The 26,961-nt window shown below is 47.9% G+C and overlaps 2 protein-coding genes across 6 annotated transcripts in view; both read left to right on the top strand.

Moving 5' to 3' along the window:
• The first annotated feature begins 1,806 nt into the window (after positions 1-1,806).
• Positions 1,807-16,150, top strand: SF3B2 (splicing factor 3b subunit 2). Of its 4 annotated transcripts, none has more exons than XM_045065248.1 (22): positions 1,807-1,979; positions 2,138-2,187; positions 2,487-2,564; positions 3,300-3,548; positions 3,970-4,020; positions 4,958-5,075; positions 5,369-5,469; positions 5,798-5,894; positions 6,092-6,183; positions 6,552-6,767; positions 6,921-7,058; positions 7,227-7,307; positions 7,526-7,753; positions 8,791-8,940; positions 9,617-9,706; positions 9,818-9,925; positions 10,676-10,783; positions 11,059-11,201; positions 11,285-11,386; positions 15,201-15,300; positions 15,391-15,576; positions 15,919-16,150. In XM_045065248.1, exons 1-22 carry the CDS (start codon positions 1,847-1,849, stop codon positions 15,988-15,990), a joined length of 2,691 nt encoding a protein of 896 aa, XP_044921183.1. In that variant the 5' UTR covers positions 1,807-1,846; the 3' UTR covers positions 15,991-16,150. The 4 variants fall into 4 exon arrangements, with proteins under 4 accessions (XP_044921183.1, XP_012900115.1, XP_004770034.1 ...); XM_013044661.2 differs by having other exon boundaries at positions 3,973-4,020; XM_004769977.3 differs by having other exon boundaries at positions 2,141-2,187.
• Positions 16,151-17,612: 1,462 nt separating this feature from the next.
• PACS1 (phosphofurin acidic cluster sorting protein 1) overlaps positions 17,613-26,961 on the top strand; it is a 140,816-nt gene continuing 131,467 nt past the window's right edge. For both annotated transcript variants that reach the window (XM_004769970.3, XM_004769969.2), the window contains exon 1: positions 17,613-18,168. In XM_004769970.3, coding sequence (XP_004770027.3) covers positions 17,819-18,168 — 350 coding nt within the window. In that variant the 5' untranslated portion in view covers positions 17,613-17,818. The remainder of the gene's footprint in view (positions 18,169-26,961) is intronic.

Here is a 26,961-nt window from a genome sequence, read left to right on the forward strand (position 1 = left end):
CCCTCTTTCCCCTCTGCACAATGGGAGGTCCTGTCCTGTCTGCGTCCCAGGGCTGTTATGATAAGGCCCCACTTGTCCCTTTCTGGCCGCAACTACATTACCTCTGCACCCATCAGACTTGAGTTTATCTTGCCCAGCGACCCCTATCACCTTCCCCAGCGAATACACCTGCCTAGGGCCCTGCACCGACAGATGACCTGCCAGCAGCTCTCCAGTTACACGGAGCAGAAAGATGCTTCTTCTGGGTCAGGAATGGTTTTTCCTGAGTGTGCCGACAAGCTGGAGGGGAGGGCAGCACTGCTATTTCTTCTGTCCTCTCTGGGTTTGGCTTCTCCTTTGGGAGTATCTGGAGACTGGGATGGTGGTGGTGAGGGGAAGAGGAAGGATTGAGGCTTGGGCAGGAGGGAAGGGAATTTTCTAGCTAGGGCTAGGATGTGAGCAAACCTTCCTGGCACAGTCCTTCTCTGTTTCTCCTAAACCCACCTATCGTAGACCTGGCACCCCATCTTTTTTCCCTGCTCTTGGCTACTTCTCTTGGGGAGGGCAGTCAGTGAAATGGAGCATGCTAGAAAGAGGATAGGAAGGGTGTGGGTGTGTGGGGGGAAATGAGGCTTTACTTGAGTTTCCCAGCTCTCTCACCGCCCCCCCCCCCCCCACACACATACTCGCACAGGCAGTGAGCCTATCAGTGAAAGGACAGGGCTAGAATGGGAGGGGGATCTCAGAGCTAGTGGCAGAGGTGCCGAGAGAAACAGAACTGACGGGTCAGGATAGGGAGAGGTGGAGGCTGGACAGACGGGGAGGCGGGGGGGGCTTCTCATCCCTCCCTCGGCGCACAGGCCGCTGGTGGTGGTGGTGGTGGCGGTGGTGGGGCAAGGGAGGCAGCGTCCACGCCGCCAGTAGTCTGGTGGGGACAAGGGAAGAAAAGGTCCTGAGTTCATTTTCGGGACTAAAAAGGATGCAAAGCCTGTCGCCCGAATGGCCGTTTCGTTTGTCCCCTCCTCCCCGCCCCCCATGAATCATTACTGAGCTCCTCTTGAGAGCCAGGTGCTGCCAGACAGTAAAAAGCCCAGGTTCTTGGGGAGGAGGTAGGGGCAAAGGAGCAAGAAAGGCTTTAAAACAAACGGTAGATGTTTGTACGTGTTATGGGAGCTCCAAAGAAGGAAAGGAAAGCGGGAGAAAGCCTAGCGGAGACATTTGAGCCGGCCTGATAGGTGGAAAAAGGGGCTTTAGTGTGGCCCTTCCCCCAGGTCGGCAGCTGGAGCTCAGCCCGCTTCTCTTCGGCTCCGATCCTCTTTCAGCCCATTCATCCATGCGTGGGCCGGGGGTGGGCGGGCAGACAATCAGATACTGTTTTATCACAGGCATCGGCTGCAACCTCCCGCTTGGCGCCCGTAACGCGCGGCCGCCGGCGGAATGAGTCCTTCAGGACTCCCTGAGGAACGTAAGCGCCCGGACCTCTCACGCCTGAGCTGGAAGTCGGGTCGGAAGGCTGGGGCTCTGCGCTCCGGCGGGTCAGACGCGGAGAGCACGCCTTTCGGGCGGGCCCATCGTTCTCCGCAGCCCCGCCCCCGCTCCAGCCCCCAGTGTTCCCGGTGCTTGAGCCCGGTACAGTCCTCCCAGAGTCGGACCGCCAGAGCAGGGGACCTGCGTACTACAAGTCCCAGAAGGCCTCGCGGCCAGGTCCCCTGGGAACCCTTGGAGATCCGCAGGGGCTGGGCCTCAGTGTGTATGGCCTGCCAATCCTCCAGCGGACGTGGCGTGCTGCGCTGCCGGAAGTTCCGGGAAGTGGGCCCCAAGTCTGGCTCGAACTTCCGGGTTGGTCGCGCGCCTTCCTGCGGCTAAGATGGCGGCCGAGCATCCCGAGCCTCCCAAAGGAGAGTTGCAGCTGCCGCCGCCGCCACCCCCTGGGCACTATGGCGCTTGGGCTGCCCAGGAGCTGCAAGCCAAATTGGCAGAGATCGGAGCTCCGATCCAAGGTGAGAACCTCGAGAGGTCAAGAGCCGGGGCAGCGCAGGCCTGAGGAGAAGCGGAGCCTGGTTACCCCGGAGACCCGGTGGCGGGGGGAGGGGCGGAGGCGGATCGCTGAGGCCTGACTTGATCCTGACGGACCCTGTTGATCTTGTGCTTTGCCCAGCAGGGAGTCGCGAGGAGCTGGTGGAGAGGCTGCAGACCTACACCCGCCAGGTACGTGTTGGTGGCGGGACGTCGGGGTAGGCCGAGTTTTTAGAGAAGGCCTTCATGGCCCCTCACTGCTCGGTCTTGGTTCTTTATGTAGCTCTACACAGCAAGCAGGGGTTTGCTGTTCCCGCTTGTTTTTGTCATTATCTGACCAGTTGTAATCGTTTCTGTCTGCGTCGGTCCTCTCCAGTAGCTCAAGCTCTGGCAGACAGGCACTGGGTAAATTTTGTTGAATGAATGGGAGTGAATGTCGTTTGGTGGAACAGCTCCTCTTGGACTGACCTGGAGTCCTTTCTGTTTTGCAGACTGGCATCGTGCTGAATCGGCCAGTTCTGAGAGGTGAAGATGGGGACAAGGCTGCTCCCCCTCCCATGTCTGCACAGGTAAGGGGGTGGTTCTACTTTATAAGATGATCTCTCACATTCAGTGTATTGGAGATGCAACTAACAGATTGGACAGGGAGAAATGGCAGCTCTTCAGTTCTCCTTTGGTCCTGGTCCTTATCACCTTTCCCAGTGTCTGCTTTTCCAAATTCTACCTGTCGTTTAAGGTGCAGCTTACATAATCTGGAAGCCTGACTTGATTCTTCTTCAGCTGGGAAGAACTCTTTTTTGCCTTCCCAGGGCACAGTTCCCATTTTGTTCAGTTAGACATTAAGGCTCATTCCCTGGTTTGATTTCATAGCTTTTACATTTAGTGAGTCATTGGGACACACTGGCTCCAGTTTACTTAAGTCTTCTCAACTTTCGTGTCCTTTCTGAGCCAGGATTTGAATTTTTCTCTAGGACAATGGCTCTGACCTGGGAACTATTGACTTCTCTGTGTGGGACGAGGAGTTCCCAGGTGGCCTTTAGAGGTGTCCTCAAATTTCCTGAAATTGTATGCAAAATCTGTGTTCACGTTTTTCTGGGGAGAAAGTCAATAGTTTCCTTGGTTGGTTCCCCCAAATTAGCATCCTCTTCTTTCGGTATTGTTATAGAGTATTGTTTTCTTACATGCGAGAATTATATGTCATTTATTTGACTTTGAATCCTAGCGCCTGGCTCATAGTTGATCTTCAGCAAATGTCTGCAGTAGGTAAACGTTTCCTAGTTTAGGTTCACATTTTTTCTCCACAGCTTTCTGGGATTCCCATGCCGCCGCCACCCATGGGACTCCCCCCGCTGCAACCTCCTCCACCACCCCCACCACCTCCACCAGGCCTTGGCCTTGGCTTTCCTATGGCAGTTGGACCCCGCCCACCAAACTTGGGGCCACCACCTCCTCTCCGGGTGGGTGAGCCTGTGGCTCTGTCAGAGGAGGAGCGGCTGAAGCTGGCGCAGCAGCAGGCGGCTTTGCTGATGCAGCAAGAGGAACGTGCTAAGCAGGTGGGGCAGATGGCAGCTTCGGTGTGGGTCTCAACAGGGTGCTAAAGGGGCAGTGGAGCTTCAGAGAGGCTGAGGCTAAGGCTCCTCCTCTTCCTCTTTTTTTTTTTTTTTAAATATTTTATTTATTAGCATGAGCAGGAGGGGAGGGCAGAGGCAGAGGGAGAAGGAGAAGCAGAATCCCTGCTGAGCAGGGAGCCTGATGTGAGACTTGATCCCTGGACCCTGGGATCATGACCTGAGCCGAAGGCAGACGCTTAACCAACTGAGCCACCCAGGCACCCTGGGGCTGAGCTTTCTGGGAAGGTCTGGACCCAAGACTAGAACATAGGCCCTCAAATGGAAGAGGACCCCAGGAAGCAGAGTTATGACAGCCTGGCCTCAGGGATGGTGGTACTGATGGGAACTTGTTTTCTTTTTTAAGCAGGGAGATCATTCACTGAAGGAACACGAGCTCTTGGAGCAGCAGAAACGGGTAATGCCCCCTAGCCTTTGGCCTTATGGTCCAGTGCTTAGTGTCCAGAACAAGATGTGCCTTGCAATTTTTCCGTGGAGGTTACCTCATCCTTAAGTTCCAGTATCTTCCAAATAATCCCATCTTCACTGGAGCCCTGGGATTGGTAAACTACAGACTGTGACCTGATTTAGCATGGCCTGCAAGTTAAGAATGGTGTTTCTATCTTTAAAGGATTGTTAAAGAAAAAAAAAAATAAGCAAACCAGAACATACTACGGCCTTTGCAATGACCCATAAAGTTTAAGATGTTTATTGTTTAGCCCATTACAGAAGAAGTTTGGTGACTCCTGTTAGTCTTATGTGATAATTGTTTTAGGTACCCACGAGGAGAGCCTGGATTTATTTAGTCAGTTGTATTGGATTTAGACTAAACATGGTAGATGTAGTTAGAGAATGATACAGAAGGCATTCAGTCCCAGAGGGGCATTTTGTCAGTTGTTCCCTAGTGTGTTACTGGGAGTATTAGAAAGTAAACATTAACAGGAATAGACACGAAATTACTTATGAAGTGCTGTTTTGTCTAGATTGTGCTAGATCTTGAAGAGCAGGAATAAGAAAAGAATTCATTGTTTCTTAGAAATAACTTAATCTCTTGGGGAAGAAAACTCTTGTTAAAAAAATAGAAGGCTTTCTGTAGCTAAATGTTAAATTCTCTGTTAGAAACCAGGAGTTCCCTGGGATTTTTTGGTGTTATTTCCAGGGGTTTTCTTTTGTGATGAGAGACCTCCTGTGCGTGGATCAGTAGCCTGGAAGGGTCGGGGGTGATGAGGATGTCCGAACTCTGGTGGTACCTGATTGTTCTTCTTGGGCCTATTGGCTAACAGCCTGGGTTTGCCAGAGGCTGCCTGCCCAGTGGATTTCCAAGCTGTGTCTTCACTCCCACGTCTCTCTTACAGGCAGCCGTGCTCCTGGAGCAGGAACGGCAGCAGGAGATTGCCAAGATGGGCACCCCAGTCCCTCGGCCCCCACAAGACATGGGCCAGATTGGCGTTCGCACTCCTTTGGGTCCTCGAGGTAAGACCCTAGAAATGGAAGGGAAGGGGAAAGACTGTTTGAAAAATCCTACTCGTAAGTACACATCCTGTGGAGTGCGTAAGTTCAATGAACTGTCGTAAACTGAGTAACTCATACAACCAGCACGAGGACCAAGAACCAGAATGATACTAGTACCTCAAAATCTCTCCTGGGCTCCCTTCTAGCCACCCCCTCTCCCTAAGGGTGACCGTCACAGTGATCTTTAGCAAGAAAGGTAATTTTTAAGATGCGTGTTTTGTCTCTTCTGACTTTGAATTTCTTTCTTCTCACAGTTGCTGCTCCAGTGGGCCCCACTCCCACTGTTTTGCCCATGGGAGCCCCGGTTCCCCGGCCTCGTGGTCCCCCACCACCCCCTGGAGATGAGAATAGAGAGGTGAGATTGGTGATTTCTTTCTAGGAACTGGAGAGTGTGGAGAAGAACTTTCTGGAGAAGGATTCTGAGAGAAGATAGGAGGACTTTCAGGGATGGGGGGCAGGGGAAAGCCATATCTAGTTAAAGCGTATTTAGGTAGAGCAGGAAGTAGGGTTTAGGAGACGTTTCCTGGGCAGGGTTCTGAGGTTCACTCTGAAGGGGGCTGAGGGATGATTGTGACCCTTTCGTGCTGTTGCTCTCTGCCGTTTACATCACCTACCTGGCAGTCTTTCTTGTACAAGAGGTCGAAATCTGAGATTAACTTCTCTGTCTGGGTCGCCTCTGGCAGATGGATGACCCCTCTGTGGGACCCAAGATCCCCCAGGCTTTGGAAAAGATCCTGCAGCTGAAGGAGAGCCGCCAGGAAGAGATGAACTCTCAGCACGGTGAGTGTGTTGGGGCCCGAGGGCTGCAGGGCAGAACCTGGAGAGGCTGAGGCCGAGTCTGCACTCCTCCATCCCTTCCCTCTGTCCCATCCTTTGAGAGGGAAACTGGCCCTTGGTTAAAAAAAAAAAGGAGTTCCTGCAGGCGAGTGGTGTGGTACCAGTGCGAGGAGCCTGATGGCCGCCTTTCTCCCTTACAGAGGAAGAGGAAATGGAAACAGACACTCGCTCATCCCTGGGCCAGTCAGCGTCAGAGACTGAGGAGGACACCGTGTCTGTATCCAAGAAAGAGGTAGGGATGGAGCAGAGTCTGGAAGGAATGTTAGGAGACGGTATTTGGGCACTAAAGTCATACTAGCGCAAGGTGTTCAGTAAGTAATAGCTGCTATTTGTGCCAGTTCTTGTCCCAAGTATCTTACAGATATTTCATGTTTAATTATCATAATCTTTGGAGTTCAGAGTACTATGCATGCCAGCGTTTTACAGCTGTAGACATTTAGGTTCTGAGAGGTGCAGGAATTTACTGATAGGCACACAGCTTGAGAGGAGCAGAACTTTGGAGTCCAACTTCAAGGTCACTTGGGGAAACAGGATGAGGAGATTAGGGGAGGGCATGATGCTTGGATTCTCTGACCCAGTTGGTTTTCCTTCTCTCGCAAGAAAAACCGGAAGCGGCGGAACCGAAAGAAGAAGAAAAAGCCCCAGCGGGTTCGGGGGGCGTCTTCTGAGAGCTCTGGGGACCGAGAGAAAGAGTCAACCCGGTCCCGCGGCTCCGACTCCCCGGCAGCTGATGTTGAAATTGAGTATGTGACTGAAGAACCGGAAATTTATGAGCCCAACTTCATCTTCTTCAAGAGGATTTTTGAGGCTTTCAAGGTACAAGGAGCAGCACATTGGGAAGGGGCACAGCTGAGCAGGGAACGGGCAGGGATGGGGAAAGACAGAGTAAGGGAGGGCGTCTCTTTGGTGCTGGGTTCAGAACTAGGGAGGGACACAGGGCTTGGGTTTCCACGTCGTCTGCCTTCCCAGCTCACCGACGACGTGAAGAAGGAGAAGGAGAAGGAGCCAGAGAAACTCGACAAACTGGAGAACTCCACAGCCCCCAAGAAGAAGGGCTTTGAGGAGGAGCACAAGGACAGCGATGACGACAGCAGTGACGATGAACAGGTGAGGCCCGCAAGCTCTCGGCGGGACGGGGCTTGGGATGGGTGGCTGAGGTGCAGCGGGCAAGGGGCCGTGGTGAGCTCCTGCAGACGAGAATGCCTTTGGGGTGAGCCAGGCAGCGTGATTCATACCTTATAGGCTTGCTGAAAAGAAATGATGGTTTTCTTGTAGGAAAAGAAGCCCGAGGCCCCCAAGTTGTCCAAGAAGAAGCTGCGCCGAATGAATCGTTTCACTGTGGCTGAGCTCAAGCAGGTGAGCTTGGAATGGATCTAGCAGATCCTAGAGCCTGGCTGGGAGACTGCATGAAAAGCTCCTAGAGAGGCACAAGGGTTTTGTTTTGTGGGGTAAGGGAGGAGGGCTTTGAAGGAGGCCTGGGTGACGTGGGCACATGTTCTCTGAGGAATGAAAGAGAGAGAGTCTCAGATCTGAGAGGTTAGGGCTTTCTAGTGGCACGTTGCTGTGTTTTCCAGCTGGTGGCTCGGCCCGATGTCGTGGAGATGCACGATGTCACCGCACAGGACCCCAAGCTCTTGGTTCACCTCAAGGCCACTCGGAATTCTGTGCCTGTACCACGCCACTGGTGTTTTAAGCGCAAGTACCTACAGGGCAAACGAGGCATCGAGAAGCCCCCGTTTGAGCTGCCAGACTTCATCAAACGCACAGGCATCCAGGAGATGCGGGAAGCCCTGCAGGAGAAGGTAGGGGACCAGCCAGGGCCCAGATCCGCCCGGCAGCTCCACGGCTTTAGTAGTCGCCTGTTTCAAAATCGGGAATGTGGTTCCCAGAGTCTACCTTCTTGTTACTTGTCTAATTATCCATTCTCCAGAAGTCACCACTGCCTATGACAGAGAGCGGGAAGGGCGGGGGGAAGACAGCAGCTCATGAAAGGCAGACCCGACCTCGATGTTCAGAGCTGGCTCTCCTGCCCCATGCTGAGATTTCTGATTCCACATGGCTCCGTGTCCCCCCTCGTCTCCTCCTCCTTCCTCTGCCTGCACTAGGCCAATTCTTTGAACTGCACACGGTGACTCCTTTTCCTGCAGGTGGCTTTTAGCTGTGTGTGCAGTTCCCTGTTCCCAATGTGAGCCTGATGCACTTTGTGGCTGGAGATTCAGGGTGGTTGTATAACTTTTTAGATTTAAATTTTTAAGTGAAATACTTTGAGTAGAGAATACTTGTGTATACTGCAGAAAATTCAGGAGGTACAAAAATACATGATGAAAACTGTCTGTCAGTTAGACTCCAGTCACCCAGTTCTGTCCAGAGGCAGCTGATGAGGTCAGTCTCTTGATCAGATGGTTTGAAAAACCATCGGTGTCCGTACCTGAAGATGATTTTATGTGACACATCTATTTTGTTCAACTGGGATTATGTAATTTTGAAGGGTTTGAGCGGGAAGGATTTTGGTGACTTCTGGAATGAGATAAATGAAGTTTCCCTTTCTTTTTTTTTATTTTTTAAATACTTATTTGGGAGTGAGAAAATGAGAGACAGCATGTGTGGAAGGGGACGGGCTAGAGGGAGAGGGAGAACCGGACACCCCGCTGAGCAGAGCCCAGTGCGGGGCTCGATCCCAGGACTCTGGGATCATGATTTGAGCTGAAGGCAGGTGCTTAACTAACTAAACCACTCAGGCGCCCCTTCCTGTATTTCTTTTGGCAGTAGGGAGCCAGATCTTTAAAGAGCCGAACTTGGTGAATATTTTTTATAATCTGTCTTCTGGCATTTTTCACAGGAAGAACAGAAGACCATGAAGTCCAAAATGCGAGAGAAGGTTCGGCCAAAGATGGGGAAGATCGACATTGACTACCAGAAACTGCATGATGCTTTCTTCAAGTGGCAGACCAAGCCAAAGCTGACCATCCACGGGGACCTGTACTATGAGGTTTGGGTGTAGGGGCTGGGAAGGAGAGACTGGGCCTTCAGTCATAGCTTTGTAACACTTAGTTGGAAAAGTTTTCCAAGATGGTACAGTGGCTCCTCTCCTCAGCCTTAGCTCTTAACTCTCCTTGGAGGGAGTGGAATTTGAAATCTTAAAATGAGGTAGGTTTTTTTTGAGGAGGAGTTCAGTCCGTGTCTTTAAAATGATGACTGGATGACTGGATAAGAGGCAGAGGCACCAAGTGGTAGATGCTTTTAGGAAAACAGTTAATACTGAGGGTGGGAGAAAAGTTTTTATTTTTTCCTACTGATCCTTGAAATGGCCGCCGCCGGAATATCAGGAAATTGTGGGGGTGGAAGGATCTTGGCGATCATCCTGTCAAGTGTCCTCATTTCACAGATGAGAAAGCAGGTCCTGAATCTGGCCGTGTTCTTCTGGTGGGTTAACATCGGCACTGGGAGTCCTGCTTCTCTCCTCCTTTCTGGCCTTTATTCCTTTTCCTACTCCAGCCGGGGAAAGGAGTGATGAGAATCAACAGGCACTAGGGCAGCTCTCCGTGGGATTTTGTGTCTGGAGTGGATTGGGACTTCTCATCTTTGTTCCTAGCCTAGCCTCTTGCCATTGAATTCCCAGTGTGTGTCTGGCATTCATAATACAGTGTGCTCTGCTTTTTCCTCAGGGGAAGGAGTTTGAGACACGACTGAAGGAGAAGAAGCCAGGAGATCTGTCTGATGAGCTAAGGATTTCTTTGGGGATGCCGGTCGGACCAGTGAGTGCCAGCTACCTGACTGGGGAGGCCAAGAAGAGGATGGGAATTGGGGCAGAAGAGAGACAAAGGACAAGGTTGGGCAAATGGTATCCTGTTCTCTTTTTCCGGCAGAATGCTCACAAGGTCCCTCCCCCGTGGCTGATTGCCATGCAGCGATACGGACCACCCCCGTCGTACCCCAACCTGAAAATTCCTGGGCTGAACTCGCCCATCCCCGAGGTGAGTACTGGCTTTCATTCTTAGTTGCCTCTGCTTTTTGACTAGAGGATGATTTTTTTTTTTCTCCTTCTCTTATCCCATCCTACCATGTCTCTGTCTCTCTCTTTTTTTTTTCTCCCAAAAAATAAGTTTTTGTTTGTTATAAAACAGTCAATGAGAATTGATGAGTCCAAAGATGAAAACAAATGGCCTATCATTTCACCACTCAGAAATAACCAGATTTAAAATTTGGTGAATGTGTTTCCAGATATCTCTTTGCTTTATACGTGGCTGGACAGATAGAAATAATTTTATCTCAAGAATGGCATTACGCTTTTATTTTGAAATATGAAGCACTGATTTAAAAAAAACTTTGATAGCAAAGTCATTACGGTAAAAAAGAAGTAATTGTTAAACTTCAGGTAAAAATTTCTGTCCCTTTAGAGAAATAGATTTTAAAAGCTTCTTAAAGTTAGGAAAAATCGGTAAGAGTCGTGTTTTTGACCTTCAGGCAACGTGGAATCTACCGTGAAGGCCGAGGTTTATTAGTCAACTCTCTGCCTCCCATTTCCCCATCCTGTTGCCTCTGGATTTTTCTCGCTTACTACTTTTGCTCTGTAATGCTTTATAACATTTAATTCTTCCCTGAAATTATAATTTTCAGAGTTACCAAGCGCTAGTTCTGTACTGTGTAGCGTGACGTCTCTCCAGGGCTCCAGCGTTTGCTCCGGCGCTTAGCAGTGGAACTGACTTGTGTTCGGTCTCTTGCAGAGCTGTTCCTTTGGGTACCATGCTGGTGGCTGGGGCAAACCCCCAGTAGATGAGACTGGGAAACCACTCTACGGGGACGTGTTTGGAACCAATGCTGCTGAATTTCAGGTATAGGCCATGGCTGTCTTACTTCAGGTTGTGAAGTGTGGAGGTAGTTTATAGTCATTGTCAGGGAGCCAGGTGTTTGGAAGTTTCAGAGTCTGAAAAAGGGCATGCATTTTCCCGAGATGTGACTGCAGTAAGTTCCCCAATAGAATGTGAGCTCTCTCTGGGCAGAGATTATTGTCCGTTTACTTTTCCATCCCTTCAGTTCGCAACAACTTGACGCATCGTGGGTACATAGTAAACGTTTGCTGAATGAATGAATGAATGATCTCTTTCAGACCAAGACTGAGGAAGAGGAGATTGATAGGACCCCTTGGGGGGAGCTGGAGCCATCTGATGAAGAGTCTTCAGAAGAAGAGGAAGAAGAAGAAAGTGATGAGGACAAACCAGATGAGACCGGTTTTATTACCCCTGCGGACAGGTGGGGCGAGCAGAGTCTGCCGCTAAAGTGGCCTGTCGCTGGGGGCTTTCTCATGACTCCAGAGCTTGTTTCTCTCTTCGCAGTGGCCTCATCACCCCTGGAGGGTTCTCGTCGGTGCCGGCTGGAATGGAGACCCCTGAGCTCATTGAGCTGAGGAAGAAGAAGATTGAGGAAGCAATGGATGGGTGAGAGAACCAGGCACAGCACAGCTGAGAGGGAAGGTCTTCCTCTTCCCTTCAGCCTCTGGGTTGGCCAGCTGACTTGTGCCCCGCTTTCCCTACCTTGTGAACCAGTTATGGACTCTGCTAGGCACAGCTTTAGGCACTGAAAAACACCAGGTAAGCAGATCCTCAGAGAACAAGGTGATTTCAGATAGGGGTAGGAAGGTGACGCAAACTCAACCAGGTAATGGGATGTGGAGGGAACTGGGTGGCGGGGAGGTCTTTGGGAAGGTCTCACTGAGGTATTGGAGCTGAGAGCTGAATGTTGGGAAAGATCTAACTGCAAGGTAATCTGAGGCAGAAGGAAGCGGAAGTGCCTAAGACAGACAGGGGTTTCTCCGAGTCTTGCAATGGAAACTCCCTTACTAGGTATGTAACTGTGTAGGATTGTTAAGGCTTCTTGATGAATTGACTCCTTTGTCCTGAGGCCATTTCTTTGCTCATTCTGGATTGTGTTCCGTTTTCCTATTTGGTACATTTTAGATTAATTGAACTTTTTTTTTTATGATTCCATTTTATCTCCTTTGTTGACTTATTAACTGTAAAGTTCTGTTTTGTTATTTTTTTAAATTTTATTTTACTTTATTTTCCTAAAGATTTAATTTATTTATTTGACAGAGAGAGACAGCAAGAGAGGGAACCCAAGCATGGGGAGTGGGAGAGGGAGAAGCAGGCTTACTGCCAAGCAGGGAGCCTGATGTGGAGCTCAGATCATGACCTGAGCTGAAGGCAGACGCTTAGTGACTGAGCCACCCAGGCACCCTTGTTTTGTTATTTTTAGTGGTTGCTGTAGGGTTTATAGTACGGGTCTTTATCACAATCTACCTTCAAGTGATCATGCTGCTTGCAGAGGGAAGTGAGTACCTAACAGCAGTGTACTCCGTTTTTCTCTTCCCAGCCTTTGTGTGGTCATCATGCTTTTTACTTTTACGTATTGTAAATCCTACGTTATGTGGTTGTTTCGTTTATTTATTTATTTATTTATTTTTAAAGATATTATTTATTTATTTGACAGAGTGAGAACATAAGCAGGCAGAGAGGCAGGCAGAGAGAGAGGAGGAAGCAGGCTCTGTGCTGAGCAGAGAGCCCGATGCGGGGCTCGATCCCAGGACTCTGAGATCATGACCTGAGCCGAAGACAGAGGCTTTACCCACTCAGCCACCCAGGCGCCCCTTATGTGGTTATTTTTGTTTAAATGATTAGTTGTCCTTTTTTTTTTTTTTAATCTTTTAGAGTGATTTAAATAATTTGTCCTATATTAACTCATAAATACCATTCTCAGTGAACTTTCATTTCTTTATGTACATCCAGGTTTCCATCTGGTGGCATTTTCCTGCCACCTGAAAGGCATCCTTCAGCATTTCTTGTTGTGGATCTTATGGTCATAAATTCTTCCAGTATTGGCAGCCTGAAAATTTCTTCGTTTGTCCTTTTGAAAGATTTATTTTATTTTAAAATTTTTTGGTTTTATTTAAATGTCCTTTTGAAAGATTTTTGATTTTGATCGGGGATAGGATTCTAGGTTGGCAGTAGTTTACTTTCAGTACTTTATTTTGGGGCGGGTGTGAGGCAAAGGGAGAGAATCCCTAGCGGGGTCCATGAGGGAGGCTCCAGGCCCAGCATGGGGCTTGCTCTCACAACTCTGAGCCAGAATCAAGAGTTGGATGCTTAACCAACTGAGCCACCCAGGTGCCCCTCTCCAGATATATCTTCTGGTACCTTTGCTTTCTCTTCTTCTCCTTTGTAACTCCAATTATGTATGTATTAGATCTCTCAAAGCTGCCCTCCTGCTCCCTGAAGCTCTGTTCCTTTTGAAAATCTCTTTTGTATTTACTTTTTTTTTTTTAAGATATATTTATTTGAGAGAGAGAGCGAGCACAAGCAGGAGGAGCAGAGGGACAGAGAGAGAGAATCCCAAGCAGACTCCGTGCTGAGCGCAGATCTTAATGGGGGCCTTGATCTAGCCCTGAGATCATGACCTGAGCCAAAAACAAAGTTGGACACTTACCCGACTGTGCCACCCAGGCACCCCACATGCTTGTTAATTTTTGACTGAAAGCCAGACTTAGTGAAATCTACCTCATTGGGTGCGGGGTTCTGGCTTCTTTGTATTCCTGCAAGCCTTGCTCGGGTTTGTCTAGGCACACAGTTAAGGTACTTGGAAACAGTTTGATTCTCAGGTCTTGCATTTCAGGTTCCTGAGGCAGGACTGAAGCGGTGTGCGGTCCTCTCCACCACCAGGCACAGACGTTCTGTACATTCCACCCAATGCCCTGTTAATCAGGAGGATTTTTAATCAGGCTGGTGTGTTAGGTGCTATTCCCTGGCCCATGTGGGAAGCAGACACGGTTACCACCAGTGCCTTTGGGTGGTTCTGTCCCCGGCTCTGGCAATTCACTCACATCAACACTGAGGAAGACCCTCTGTCGGTCTCCGGAGCTCTCAAGTTTCTGTGCTGCTCTCTCTTCTCTAGGACTCTGCCCTGTGACCTCTAGCCGCCTTGATCTCTGTGGCCTTTCAGTTTCATCCCTTCAACTCAGTCAGCTAGAGTCCTTTGGGCTCTACATGGCTTCCCCCTCCTTGTGTGGCCTGCAGATTGTCTCAGTGCAGTAGGCAGTGTCACTGAAGGACACGCCTCATTTGTTTCCTGTCTCACAAGTTATTCTGCTTTGTTACCCCTGTCCAGTGACCTGAAATCTTTGTTTCATGTGTTTTGCCCACTTTTTAATTTTTTTGATTGTTTCAGGTGGGAGGGTAAATCTCGTCCGTTACTCCTTCTGCAGAAGGCTCAAGCTTGGCATATATACACAAGGAAGAAAAGAAAGAAGGGTCTTGTGGTTGGAGCATAGTGAACAGGGACCAGATTATGAACCCTTTAGATCACGTAGGGAGGTTGGGTTTATTCAAATAAGCAAGCCTCAGAGGTTTTTGAGCAAAGGAATGACTGGATCTAAACTGTTCTAAGGTGGTAACTGGCTGTTGTGTGAGAGTAGATGGTTACTGGAGTGCCTGGGGGGCTCAGTGGGTTCATAAAGCTTCTGCCTTCAGCTCAGGTCGTGATCCCAGGGTCCTGGGATCAAGCCCCGCATCGGGCTCTCTGCTCAGCGGGGAGCCTGCTTCTTCCCCTATCTCTCTGCCTGCCTCTCTTCCTACATGTGATCTCTGTCTGTCAAATAAATTGGGAAAAAACAAAAACAAAAAAAGAATAGATGGTTACTTCTCCAGAGGGAGAGGTGAGGGGAGGTCCAGGTTGATATTGCTAGATTTGCTTTTGTGTTTTGAGTGGAATCATTGAGGTACATGGCAAGACTGGTTCGGCTAGTTCTTGTGCTATAGGAAGTACTGGAAGTTTGAGTTCTCTATGTTAGAACTCCAGGTACAGCTTTGAGCAGGAGCTGTCTCTTTTCTCCTGTCATCTTCTCTGTACCAGAGTTCTTGCGGAACTTTTAGCCCGACCCTTAGCCCTTCTTCACATGTGGGAATCTTGGTCTTTGATCCCCTAAACTTGGGTCAGGGGATCCTTTAACTCAGTCCCTATATTCCTTCAAGGCTATTTTTCCCAGAATCGCACTGTTCCACCCCACTCCCCACCAACCAAGTTGTTTCCTCTTCTGGGTCTCTACTGCCTGCAGAGGCAGCCTAGGCATCGTTTTTCCTCTGGGTGACTGGCAGTCTCTTTGGGAGCTGGGCGGAGGTGCTGCTTGTGTTCTCTTTTCTTCCCCTACTGGAGACCCTTTTGTCTCTTCCTTTTTGGGCCTGACTGCATTGTCCTTTGCAGAAGTGAGACACCTCAGCTGTTCACTGTGTTACCAGAGAAGAGAACGGCCACTGTTGGGGGAGCCATGATGGGATCAACCCACATCTATGACATGTCCACAGTGAGCACTCTTTTGGGGGCTGGGAAAGGGGGCAGAAACTTAGTCTTGTAAGCCTCTCTGTAGATGACAAGACTCTGATCCCTTTTCCAGGTGATGAGCCGGAAGGGCCCAGCTCCCGAGCTACAGGGTGTGGAAGTGGCCCTGGCACCTGAAGAGTTGGAGCTGGATCCCATGGCCATGACCCAGAAGTATGAGGAGCATGTGCGGGAGCAGCAGGCACAGGTGGAGAAGGAAGACTTCAGTGACATGGTGGCCGAGCATGCTGCCAAACAAAAGGTAGGAGGTCACAGGGGAACCCAGCTGGATGTGAGCCAGGGACGAGGTACCAGGGCCTCCTTTTTCAGTGGCATGTTGTCCTCTAATATGAGAATGGGGGTGCACTCAGGTCTGCTGCCCTGAGCGTCCCCGGTCCCGAAAACCTTAAAAATCCTCCGGTGGGCTGCCCTCTTTAAGGATGATGAAACTAAGGCACAAGGAGGGGAACTCATCCAAGTCAGAGAATCCAGTTTTAGCACTTTTTCCACAGACCTATGTGTCTGAGTCAGGCTGCCCACCCTTGTCTTGGGGATTAGTGGGTTGTTTCACCCGTTGTAACCAGTTTCTCTTTCTCTCCTTCAGCAAAAGAAACGGAAAGCTCAGCCCCAGGATAGCCGCGGGGGAAGTAAAAAATACAAGGAGTTCAAATTTTAGGTCCCCCTCACACACCTGGTCCTCCTTTAGGCCCTCTGTCTGGATGTTTGGGCTTCACACATGGTCCCCAAGAGCCAGCTCTCCCACAATTCCCAAGGGCTTGTCATTTCATGTTCTTATTTTAGACCTGTTTTGTAAATAAAGCTGTTTCCCAAGGAAAGAGATGCATATGTAACACTTCTGATCCTCCTTCGTCTTTTAATCCCCTCGTCAAAAGGACTAAAACAGGCTTTTTCTGCAACTTCAGGGCTGCCTCAGTGACCTGGGGCATGCGCCTGGATCAGACGTTGCAGTTGAGACCGGTGATAAATTCAAGGCCATGCTGAAATTGTGTGTTACCACGGCTTGCTTTTGTAAAAGGGCTCCCCGGGAAGTACCTTTAGGTCTGGTTTGACCTTACTACTTTGTCCTTGGGGACTAAAAATAGCCAGCTTAACACCCTGGCTGGGCTGAGGAAGTGCAGTGGGCTTGGGAAGTAGGCCAGGTCAGGCCTTCCTAATAGACCTGTGGCCTGAAGAGTCCTGAGTCCATACCTGGGAGAAAACACAACTCAAAATCGAGATTGTTTTGCGCTCACATGAACTGAGTGCTTTCAGTCACCCAGTATCTAGGTGTGGGTGGGTGTGTGGAGGTAGGCTTGCTTTCTCTGTGTAAGTCCTCTGGTCCCTAGAAGTCAGCCCAACAGGTTGGGACTTCAGGGGCCCAACGGGCATTTGCTGGGTGCTGAGAAGACCTACTGCTGTTGCCCTAAGTGCACCAACCAAGGTGCAGATGTCAGGAGGCTTCAAGATGGTTTTTGGAGGTGATGGATTGGGGTGGGGTAGTGTGGGAGGGCGTTGACTGAGCTAGGTCTTGGGAGGAGTAGGATGTTAGAGATTAAACAGTGAAGCAGGGGAAACATTACAGGTGAAAGAAATTGAGGGTAGGGATGGGGGGCCTTGGAACTCCAGAATGCTGCTTTGGGGGAGGGGAGCTGTAGGTAAGAAAAGGAGGAAGGGTGGCTCCGGATGGGCCAGGGCTTAGCTTTAGATCTCACCCTTGCCAGGGCCTTTTGGACTGTAGGTCCGTGAGCCCATACGTCTATGGTGGAGAAAGGCAGGGAAGGAAACTTCACGGCCCACAGGCGAGCGGGCCGTCCCCTGGGGTCGCCACGGCTCCCTTTCGTAGGTCGTGAAGAAACCCCGGGGCAGCACAGCGGGGTGGGGGCCAGGTGGGCTGGTGTGACGCGGGCTTTGGCCGGCGGCCGCTTTTGCCTCGGCTCTGGGGATCCAAAGGGCCCAAGGCGCGCTCCCGCGGCAGCCCCCTTCTGGCCGGGGCCGCGCCCCGGAAAAGCGGAGTTTCCGCTGGCCTGGCTGTTGCAGTCGAGAGGGCGAGGGGGAGGGGAGGGCCGGGCCGGCTGACTGCCGCCCGCGCCGCGGATTTGAGGGCAGGTCCGGCCGGGTTCGGGAGCGCGGGGAGCGGGGGCAGCTACGGAGCGAGGGGAACGAGGGGAGCGCGCCCACAAGCTCGCCAGGGGCGCGAGCGCGAGCCCGGGCCCCGCCCCTCGGCGCTGGGTGGGGCCGGCGCCAGCCCGAGCTCCCCGCCCCCCCGAACACGCCCACCCAGTGTCTAGGCGGCGCGAGCCGCAACAGGCAGCGGCGGGCGAGCGCGAGGACCGCGCGCCGAGAGGCCCCGCGCGTGCGTGCAGCCTCTCGCTCGCTCGCGCGCTCGGGCGGGCGGGCTGAGGAGACGAGTGGATCCCTCGCCGCCGCGGTGGGAGAAGGCTGGGCGTCCTCTCGGCGTCGCCCGGATCCCCGTAACCCCCGCGCCCCCCACCTCCGGCCGGGCCATGGCTGAACGCGGAGGGGCGGGCGGTGGTCCCGGAGGCGCCGGGGGCGGCAGCGGCCAGCGGGGCTCTGGGGTCGCCCAGTCCCCGCAACAGCAGCAGCCGCCGCAGCAGCCGACGCCTCAGCAGCCGACGCCCCCCAAGCTGGCCCAGGCCACCTCGTCGTCCTCGTCCACCTCGGCGGCGGCCGCCTCCTCCTCGTCCTCGTCCACCTCCACCTCCATGGCCGTCGCGGTGGCCTCGGGCTCCGCGCCTCCCGGCGGCCCGGGGCCAGGCCGCACCCCCGCCCCAGTGCAGATGAACCTGTACGCCACCTGGGAGGTGGACCGGAGCTCGTCCAGCTGCGTGCCCAGGTGAGCGGCGGGCGGGGGGACCGGGCCCTCGGGGCCGCAGGGCCGGGTCTGTGACAGGCCCCCGGCTTCTCATTCCTCCCCGTCCCAGCGCCCAAGGGAGCGCCCCCTCCCTGGATACCCTCTGGCTGCCGGGCCTGGCCCCTGCCGGGCCTCCCAGGACGCCTCCTGCGGGGACCCCGCCCTCTCCTGGCAGCCCCACCTTCTGCCTTGGCCCGGGACCACCCTTTTCCCCTCCCCGATTGGGGCCTTCTGGACTCGCAGCCCGGGGCCTTCTCTTCGTCGATCTGACCGAATCCGGCCTTCCTGACGGTCAGTTTCCCTGCGAATGTCACAGACTCTTTTCCCTGGCTCGTTGGGTGCCCGTGGGCTGTACATTTGTTACATCGATGCGGTATAGATGTCTTTTGATATTATTATTTCCCAATATACTAAGCGTGTGCCAGACTCATTGTCACCTTCTGCCAGGTAAAGCCCATAGAGTAATCCTTGAGGCTTCTAGTCTTCAATACGCACACGTTCATTTGGGCTTCAGATCACACACATTCTGTCCTGGCCTCTGTGCTCTTGTAAAAGTCCTGTTGAGTGTGTCTTTAAGTGTATTTTTCATCCCCTCCTTCCTCCCCAGTAGCAAGTCACAAATTCTCCTAGCCCTGGAGGACTACATATAATTACTGCCTTGTTACTTAAATTCAGTCCATTCCTCTGTCTGTTGGAACCATCTGGGGACTTTCCTTTCATTGGTAAAATATGCGTGAGTTTGTGATGTTCTCTCTTTCTGTATTGGGAAAGCAGTCTTTCTTTTTCCAACTCTTTGGGGACAGTGTGCAGTGTTTTACAGTTTACCCCGTGAACAGACACTGTGGAGCTGGTTTCACCTAGTAAGCCCAGGAAAGTGCCTGGAGGTGATCTTTTTGTCACCTCTAAACTGAACCCATTCGGTTGCCTTGGAGTTTTAGACTCTCTCCTTATTCTGTTAGCCCAGGCTTGGGTAGATGGAGGTTTAAGTGGGGGTTAGGAAGTAACGTCTAGTTCCAGGCTTGGCTCTGTTTATCTCCCCCTCCCTTTATTTTGAATCATTTCTTGCTTACAAAATTACACACACACACACACACACACACCCCTCCTAGATAGGGTATTTTACAAAAATGATGAAAAGTACATGTCTATACTTGACTCACCTTAAAAAATTGAGCATTATAAATTATGTTGAAGGCCTCAGGGTGCCCCGTCCTGACCATACTCCCAACTTCCCCTAGGCAAACACTATCCTAAATTGTGTTTCCCTTGTCTTTTAAAAATATTTTTAATGCATGATTGCACCTCTAAACAGTATGTTTTAGTTTTGAGTGTTTTTGAAGTTTATATAAGTGCCGTCACACTGTGTGTTCTGTGGATTAACTCAGTTGTGTTCGTGGGTTTTGACTAAGCATTCAGCTTGTGAGACTCGTCTGTGGAATATAGTGGCTCTACTTTAAATATTTTCACTAATGGATAGAATTTCATTGTATGAATACATCATAATTCTCCTTTTGGTGAATATTTATGTTGTTTTTTTGTTTGTTAACGGGAATAGTAATGCTTTAAATATTTTTGTCCAGGACTCCTGGTGCCTTGCAAAAGTTTCTTTTGGTTTCTTTATATGTAGGGATGGAATTGCTGTTTGCAGAGTATACATCTGAAACTATTTTAAGATAATGCTAATTGTCTTCCATTCATGCTCTACCCCTCTTACTTTTTGTTTCAGCATTCACTTCACTGACTTACACTTTTTTTTTTCTTTTGTCTTTCCTTTAGGGTAATCAGAAGCCACATTAGCTTAGTTTGCTTTGGCCAGTGCCCAGCACAACACCAAACTCAAGTGGGAGTTTAGTATGTAATGGTCCTTAGCAGGCTTCTCTCTTTCTAGGTAGGTCCATCTATAGTCCAAGTATTTTAATCTACCTCTTTCAAACATAAAAACACTGTACCCCTTCCTGCATTGGTTCAGTGTTAGTAATACATGCTTCCTTCATATCTGTTGCTGTGTTTGACTGGTGACAGTTGGACAACTGCCTTTTCTAGCTTGTTAGATTGACAAGGCGTTGAGCCAACAGGGAAGAAGCTGCTGTGCAACAGAGGGAGATAAATAAAATCACTGATTGACATTGATTTTTTTTTTCCACACCTATTGGTCACTAAAAAGTCCATGTAATAAATTACTAGCCCAGGAAACAGCCTACCATCCTGAGTAAATGGGTAATTATTACACTAACTTGGTGTGAGAGGCTTTAGGTTGCTTGTTGTTTTCGACCTCCTGGGATCATGCGGTTATGTCATGTCTACTAACCAATCCTTGAGATTGTCAGCTGTCCTGTTAACTTTGTTTTTCAGCTATCACCCTTGTGCCTCCCAGCCCCTTGTGGAACACTTGTGCTCTTTGGAGCATGCTGTTTTATCTGCAGGATGGAAAATAACACCCTGTGGGGAGAAAATATCCTGCTATTGGCCCTTCCAATTACTAGAGTCATCTGGTTAATTTGAGATCTCCTTATTTGCTTGTTCATGTTGTTTAGAATATATTGGCAATGTGTACTCTGTATGCAGCATTCAGTATATAGCCTAGGATTAACATTCTTGTCTCTTGTAACTTAAATGAGACACAAGCATGTAACATACGTGCACTTAAGAAATGTAAACATGATTGTGGATTTAAGGCTTTATATATATATATATATATATATATTTAACTTTATATGGCTGAAGAGAATACTTACAGTTGGCTTTAAAATAACTAAATTGTTTGATTCATTGACATTTTTACCAGCATTTTTTTTAAATTAAAAGATTAATACATGTCCATGATTAGAAATTCAAGAAGTACAGAAAGATGGACATTTTATTATTTTTTTATTTTTTATTTTTTAAAGATTTTATTTATTTATTTGAGAGAGAGAGAGAGTGAGAGAGAGCATGAGAGGGGAGAAGGTCAGAAGGAGAAGCAGACTCTCCATGGAGCTGAGAGCCTGATGCGGGACTCGATCCCAGGACTCTGGGATCATGACCTGAATGGAAGGCAGTTGCTTAACCAACTAAGCCACCCAGGCACCCAAAAGATGGACATTTTAAAGGAAAAAGCCCCCAGCCTTGTCTCTGTTTTCGCTCTCCAGAGGTAATCACTGGGAAATACAGTTGGCTTTTAAGATTCTGTTTCAAGCCGGTATAGGTCTATTACTGTTCATGAAATTCACAGCTTTGGAAGTTGGCATTGTTTTCTCTCCATACTAAGTAGTTCTTCCTCTACTATGGCCCATGGATTGGCTAGTGGTGTGGTGACATTATAAACAGGTGGCATGTTGCTTGATGTTAAGGGAAGAGCTTTAGAGTTTGATTGTTGATCCCTTCTCTTTGGTCCTTGTATGGTGACGTTTTCCCTGATGTTCTTTTCTCTTTTTGAGAAAAGAGAGTTCTTTTCTTTTTTTGAGCTACTTCAGTAGGGGAGGCAGAAAAATTATTAAATTTCACAGGTATACTTAATTTCCTCAGTAGCATAAAACCAATTATTGGGAGATAAAATGTGTTCTGCTGTATCACTTACAAACTGTATCACATTTGTCTTTGAGTACAAAGTACATTTGCATGTCCTTACCTGTGTGAGCACTTAGGAAAGGAGTTCAGGAGTTATCAGTCACATTTCTCCTTAGATCACATTTTTTTTAATTGGATTCCAAAGTTAAGCCTTATTCGATAAAACTATTAGAACCAAAGGAGGTGGCCATGGCTAGGTTGACATGATTAGTCTGCAGCAGAAGTGTTACTTTCATCAGGACACTTAGGGAGAGTTGCCCCTCTAACCACAAAAGCAGTAGGCAAGCCAGGATATATTATCCTTCTATTCTTATTATATGCCAAGACAACCTCTTCCAAACCTTGGTTTTTTAATCCATTGATTGGGAATACTTCTACTTGCCATTCATTCTAAAATGTGGCTGAAATAAATATGAAATAGAACATATAGGTCTGTAGGAGGAAGTACTTCTTAAATGTAGATAGGAAGTAAATGAAATTGATCAAATACGAGAGACGTGGTGAAATTTCTGCTATTTCCCTAGCATTAAAAGTCTTAAAAGCATATTCGTATCTTAGAAGATTTGAGTTTCACATTGTGAGTGTTGTAATAGAATATCCTCTCTATCAGGGTAATATTATCCATTGTCCCTGCGGAAGCTCAGATTCCTTAAGTCAGAAAGAGAATGACTTTCACAGAGTCTGTTTTACATGTATTGATTTACAGATCTTTTGGGTACCTTAGTGGTTATGTGATTTCTTTTTAAACTAGTTTTCCAATTTATTAGCTGAGCCAATGAGCTGCTACTGTCACTGTGCGTGTTTGCCTCAGTGTGCCTGAGGGAGGTACAAGTAAGAATATGGGCTGTGTCTTCTCCCTGCTTCAACCCAGGAAGCTTGTTTTGTTTTGGCCTGGACTTGAGGGTTTAGTGCGTCCTCTGAAATTTGAAATTGGCTTGGCTTGCATCTGTGGCATCACATTCTGGGAGTACTTTAGGCGTCCAAGGTAGCTGTGGCAATGCTCATAAGAATTGGTCTTTTTCCAGTGTGGGTTCAGAGTGGTATTAGGGCTCTTGAGAAAAGAGTTTGAACTTGGTCTTAGAATGTCTTTCAGCGGCCCCTTGGGCTGGATTGAGTGAGATGGTTTGGTTTTAGACTGGCACGTGCAGACAGAATTCACCCTTCTCCAGGCCTAGTTGGAAGAGTAAGCAGCATAGCTTCGGATAGTTTTAGAGAATCAAGATGTTAATGCCTAGACACCAACTCTAGAGTATTTTCCTCTTCCTGCCATTCACAGGGCTGTTGTCTGGTTAGAAACCCTGATGCATTCTCTTTTACCTTATAAACCAGAGAAGAGCTACAGTCACAGCTCAGGGAGCTGCTTAGACAGACCTGTATGTGACCTCTACCTTGGGTAGAGAAGTAGAGTAGAAGAGCAGTAGAGAAGGCCAGGAAATGAAGATAAACTGTTACTTAGCTTATATATCTTCCAGAAAACAGTTTGTGAAAGCATTCCATTTGACATCCAGTTAAATCTTGACATCGTAAGCTGTTTTATCTTTAAAGCTGTGCTATCTAATACAGTAACCACGTTGTGTGTGGCTATTTAAGATTCATTAAAATTGAATAAAATTAAAAATTCTCTTTCTTAGTTGTATTAGCCACATTTCGTGTCATACTAGTCTCGTGTGATTAGTGGCTTCCGTATTAGACAAGGCAGATCTAGAACATTCAGGACCACAGAAAGTTCTTTTAGATAACACTATTATTTATTTATTTATTTGTTTGTTTGTTGGTCAGAGAGAGAGAACACACAAGCAAGGAGAGTGGCAGGTAGAGGGAGAAGCAGGGTCTGTGGGTAGCCCGATACAGGACTTGATTCCAGGACCCCGGCATTGTGACCTGAGCTGAAGGCCGATGCTTAACCAACTGAGCCACTGAGGCATCCCTAGATAACACTAAAGAGAAAATTGCCTAACCATGATATTTCTCGTATTACTATCTGTGGTTTCTCTTTATTTTTTTAATTAAGTTGAATACTTTTGTCCACTTCCAGATTTTTTTTTAAAGATTTTATTTATTTATTTGACGGAGATCGCAAGTAGACAGAGAGGCAAGCAGAGAGAGAGGGAGAAGCATGCTCCCTGATAAGCAGAGAGCCCGATGCGGGGCTCAATCCCAGCACCTTGGGACCATGACCCGATCTGAAGGCAGAGGCTTTAACCCACTGAGCCACCCAGGCGCCCCCAGTTTATTTTTAAATGTCCCTTTTTTCACTATTTCAAGGACCTCTTAGTTTTCTTCTGTTAGTTGTTCCCCTTTAAATGTTTTTACCTTTTAATCTGCTCACTTCTTAGGTAGGGAATTTGTTTCCTGGTGCTTGCCTACCATTTGTTTCCCACAGTTTTAGGTCTTAGTCAATACCTATTGAGAAAACTGTCTGGAGACATTATTTCTAAAATGGCTTTTAGGGGCGCCTGGGTGGCTCAGTCGCTTAAGCATCTGCCTTTGGCTCAGGTCATGATCCTGGGGTCCTGGGATCCAGCCCCCTGTCGGGCTTCCTGCTCAGTGGTGAGTCTGCTTCTCCCTTTCCCTTTACCCCTCCCTCTGACTTGTTCTCTCTCTCTCTCTTGCTGTCACTCTCACTCTCAAATAAATAAAAATTAAAAAAAAACAAAATGACTTTAGATGTTTAGATTATATGTGGTATTAATTTTGGTCCTTATTTTTTTGTGATGATTTCCAACTTTATATAATAAACATGCATTGCAGAACAGACCAGTGAATGTTGTTTTAAAAATATATATTTAAGGGGCACCTGGGTGGCTCAGTGGGTTAAAGCCTCTGCTTTCAGCTCAGGTCATGATCCCAGGGTCCTGGGATCGAGCACTGCATCTGGGCTCTCTGCTCAGCAGGGAGCCTGCTTCCCCCTCTCTCTCTCTTTGCCTGCCTCTCTGCCTACCTGTGATCTCTGTCAAATAAATAAATAAAATCTTTAAAAAAATATATATATATATTTAAAAATACATATCTACTCTCCTTAATTGTAGACCTTGAAGGAGTGAACTTTACAATTTTTATATTGCAATAAGGCTGTAAAAAAAAGTACATATTGAATGGATGAAGACCTGGGGGAACTAAAGTTTTAATCCACTCATTACTTTCCTTTTTGGTTCTAGAATTGCTTGTTCCTTTTTATTGATAGTAAATGTGGTGAGTGGGGAATGTTCTAGACACTGTTTCCCTTGTGGTAGGTGGGTGACAAAGTAGTATTGAAAATGGCACATTTATTTATTTATTTGTTTAATATTTACATAGATTCTTTTAGATAGTAAAGTGTTTTAAGATACACTCAAGGTAAGAATCTCTGAGTTTAGCTGTAGCTTCACATATTTTTCTGACCCTGAATACTGGCCTTCCTTTTTTCTCTTTGGGGTCAATGGTCCTTGCCAACTCCAAGATAAATCCGTTCAGCATTTACAGTACTTCTAGTTCTGTGAACATGACACTTAGGTAATATCTGTAGTATATTTTTTGCAAAAAAAAAATTTTAGAACTGTGATGAGTATCTTAGAAATTATGCTGTAATTTATGTGTTTTTTAGTGACTCAATACAGATAAAGGTAGATATGAAGGGAATGTTTTAAAACTTGATTCCTACTAGAGGAATATACCTGTTCCTCTCTTTGTGGACTGTGTAACTCTCCCAAATGACAGCTTGCCTCTCCGAATCTTCCTGGAGCAAGATTTCCACCAGGTCACACTGTGGATGTAACTGACTTATGAATTGTCCCTGGGGAAATTTATACTGATTGTTGTGCTTAGACATAAAAAGGTGTTTTTTCCTTATAGTTGTTCTCCAAAACATTTTGTGTCTGCGTATGTGTGTGTGTCTCTCTCTCGAGTTTTCCTTTTGTTCCTTTTTTCATAGGTGAGGTAGAGAATCTTTGTACCAATTAAAAATAGTATAGAAAACACAAACGGTTTAGGATATTAGTTGTCATTTATTTGTTCCTCCTCACTGACCTTTTCCTGTCTCCTGTTTAAAATCACCAAACGGCTTCAAGGTTTACCGAGCAGCTTTATCCTTCCGTTTCTTTGTATTACAGTACCTCTCAAACCACATTGCATTCTACTGTTTGTAATTCTGCCCATCTTTTTCCACCCTAGTTTCCTCCTGGAGTGTAACCACTAGTAGCAGGTCAGGGTGATGTTTCAAAAGAAAATCAGATTATGTCACTCCCTTCTTCATAATCTTGCCAGTTCATTCATTTAGCAAATGTTTGTAGACCAGCTGGTCTCCTTGAACTCCTAAGTATATATTCTAATGGGTGAAGATTAAGTGACACTGTCAAATAACTTTTCATCATACATAGAATAAAATAAAACCCCTTTCATGCCTTAGGAAAGACTTCAAGATGTGACCCCTTCCTTTGTCTTTGACCTTATCTTCTGTCATTCTCCACGGTGCTTGCTTGGTTCTGGGAAGCAGAGCCTAGACGTGGTCACCTCTGCCTTTGGGCTTTGGCACTTGCACCTGGAATGGTGCTTTGTCCCCACTTCATCATGTGGCTGGCTTGTGAGTATCATTCAGGTCTCAGTTAATCTACCACCTTGGAAAGCTACCCTTCCCTGCCTGTTACATTCTAGGAGTTTATAAATCTTCGTAATTTGTTACTGTCATCTGAAATAATCCTGTTCATTTACTAGTTACCTTACAGGTACTCAATGAATATGTTTATTAAAGGAATAGTGCCTTTTTTATTTATAATGCTTGTTGAGTGAGTATTTGTTATACACAGTTCTTACATTTAGCAAATACTTATTGACTATTTCTGTGTGCCAAGCACTGCTGTAGGTGCTGGGGGAACGGTGGCAAACAAGTTGACAAAATTCATTCTCTCCTAGAGTGTATGTTCAGGTAGAGGGAGACAGATAATAAACAAATAGTTATAATTAGGTAATATAAGTATAAATAAATAGGTATTTATTTTATATGTTTACAGTATAAATAAAGGGGTGATGAGTGAATGCCATGATGAAAAATAAAGCGTAATGAGGGAATTGAGAAAGTTGGTGGAAGGGCTCTTCTGGACGGGGGGTGGGGGAGGCAGAGAAGGTCTCTGGGGGAGTGACATTTGAGCTGATACCTGAATGAAGTGAACCAGATTAATTGAGCATTTACTGTGTGTCACAGTAGCCTTCAGAGGCAAGTACTGAGACCCCTTTCTTAGAAAGGGAAATCAAGGC

Source organism: Mustela putorius, unplaced genomic scaffold (genome assembly GCF_011764305.1).
Source record: "Mustela putorius furo isolate JIRA1106 unplaced genomic scaffold, ASM1176430v1.1 tig00000127_pilon_pilon_pilon, whole genome shotgun sequence".
Taxonomy (NCBI): Eukaryota; Metazoa; Chordata; class Mammalia; order Carnivora; family Mustelidae; genus Mustela; species Mustela putorius.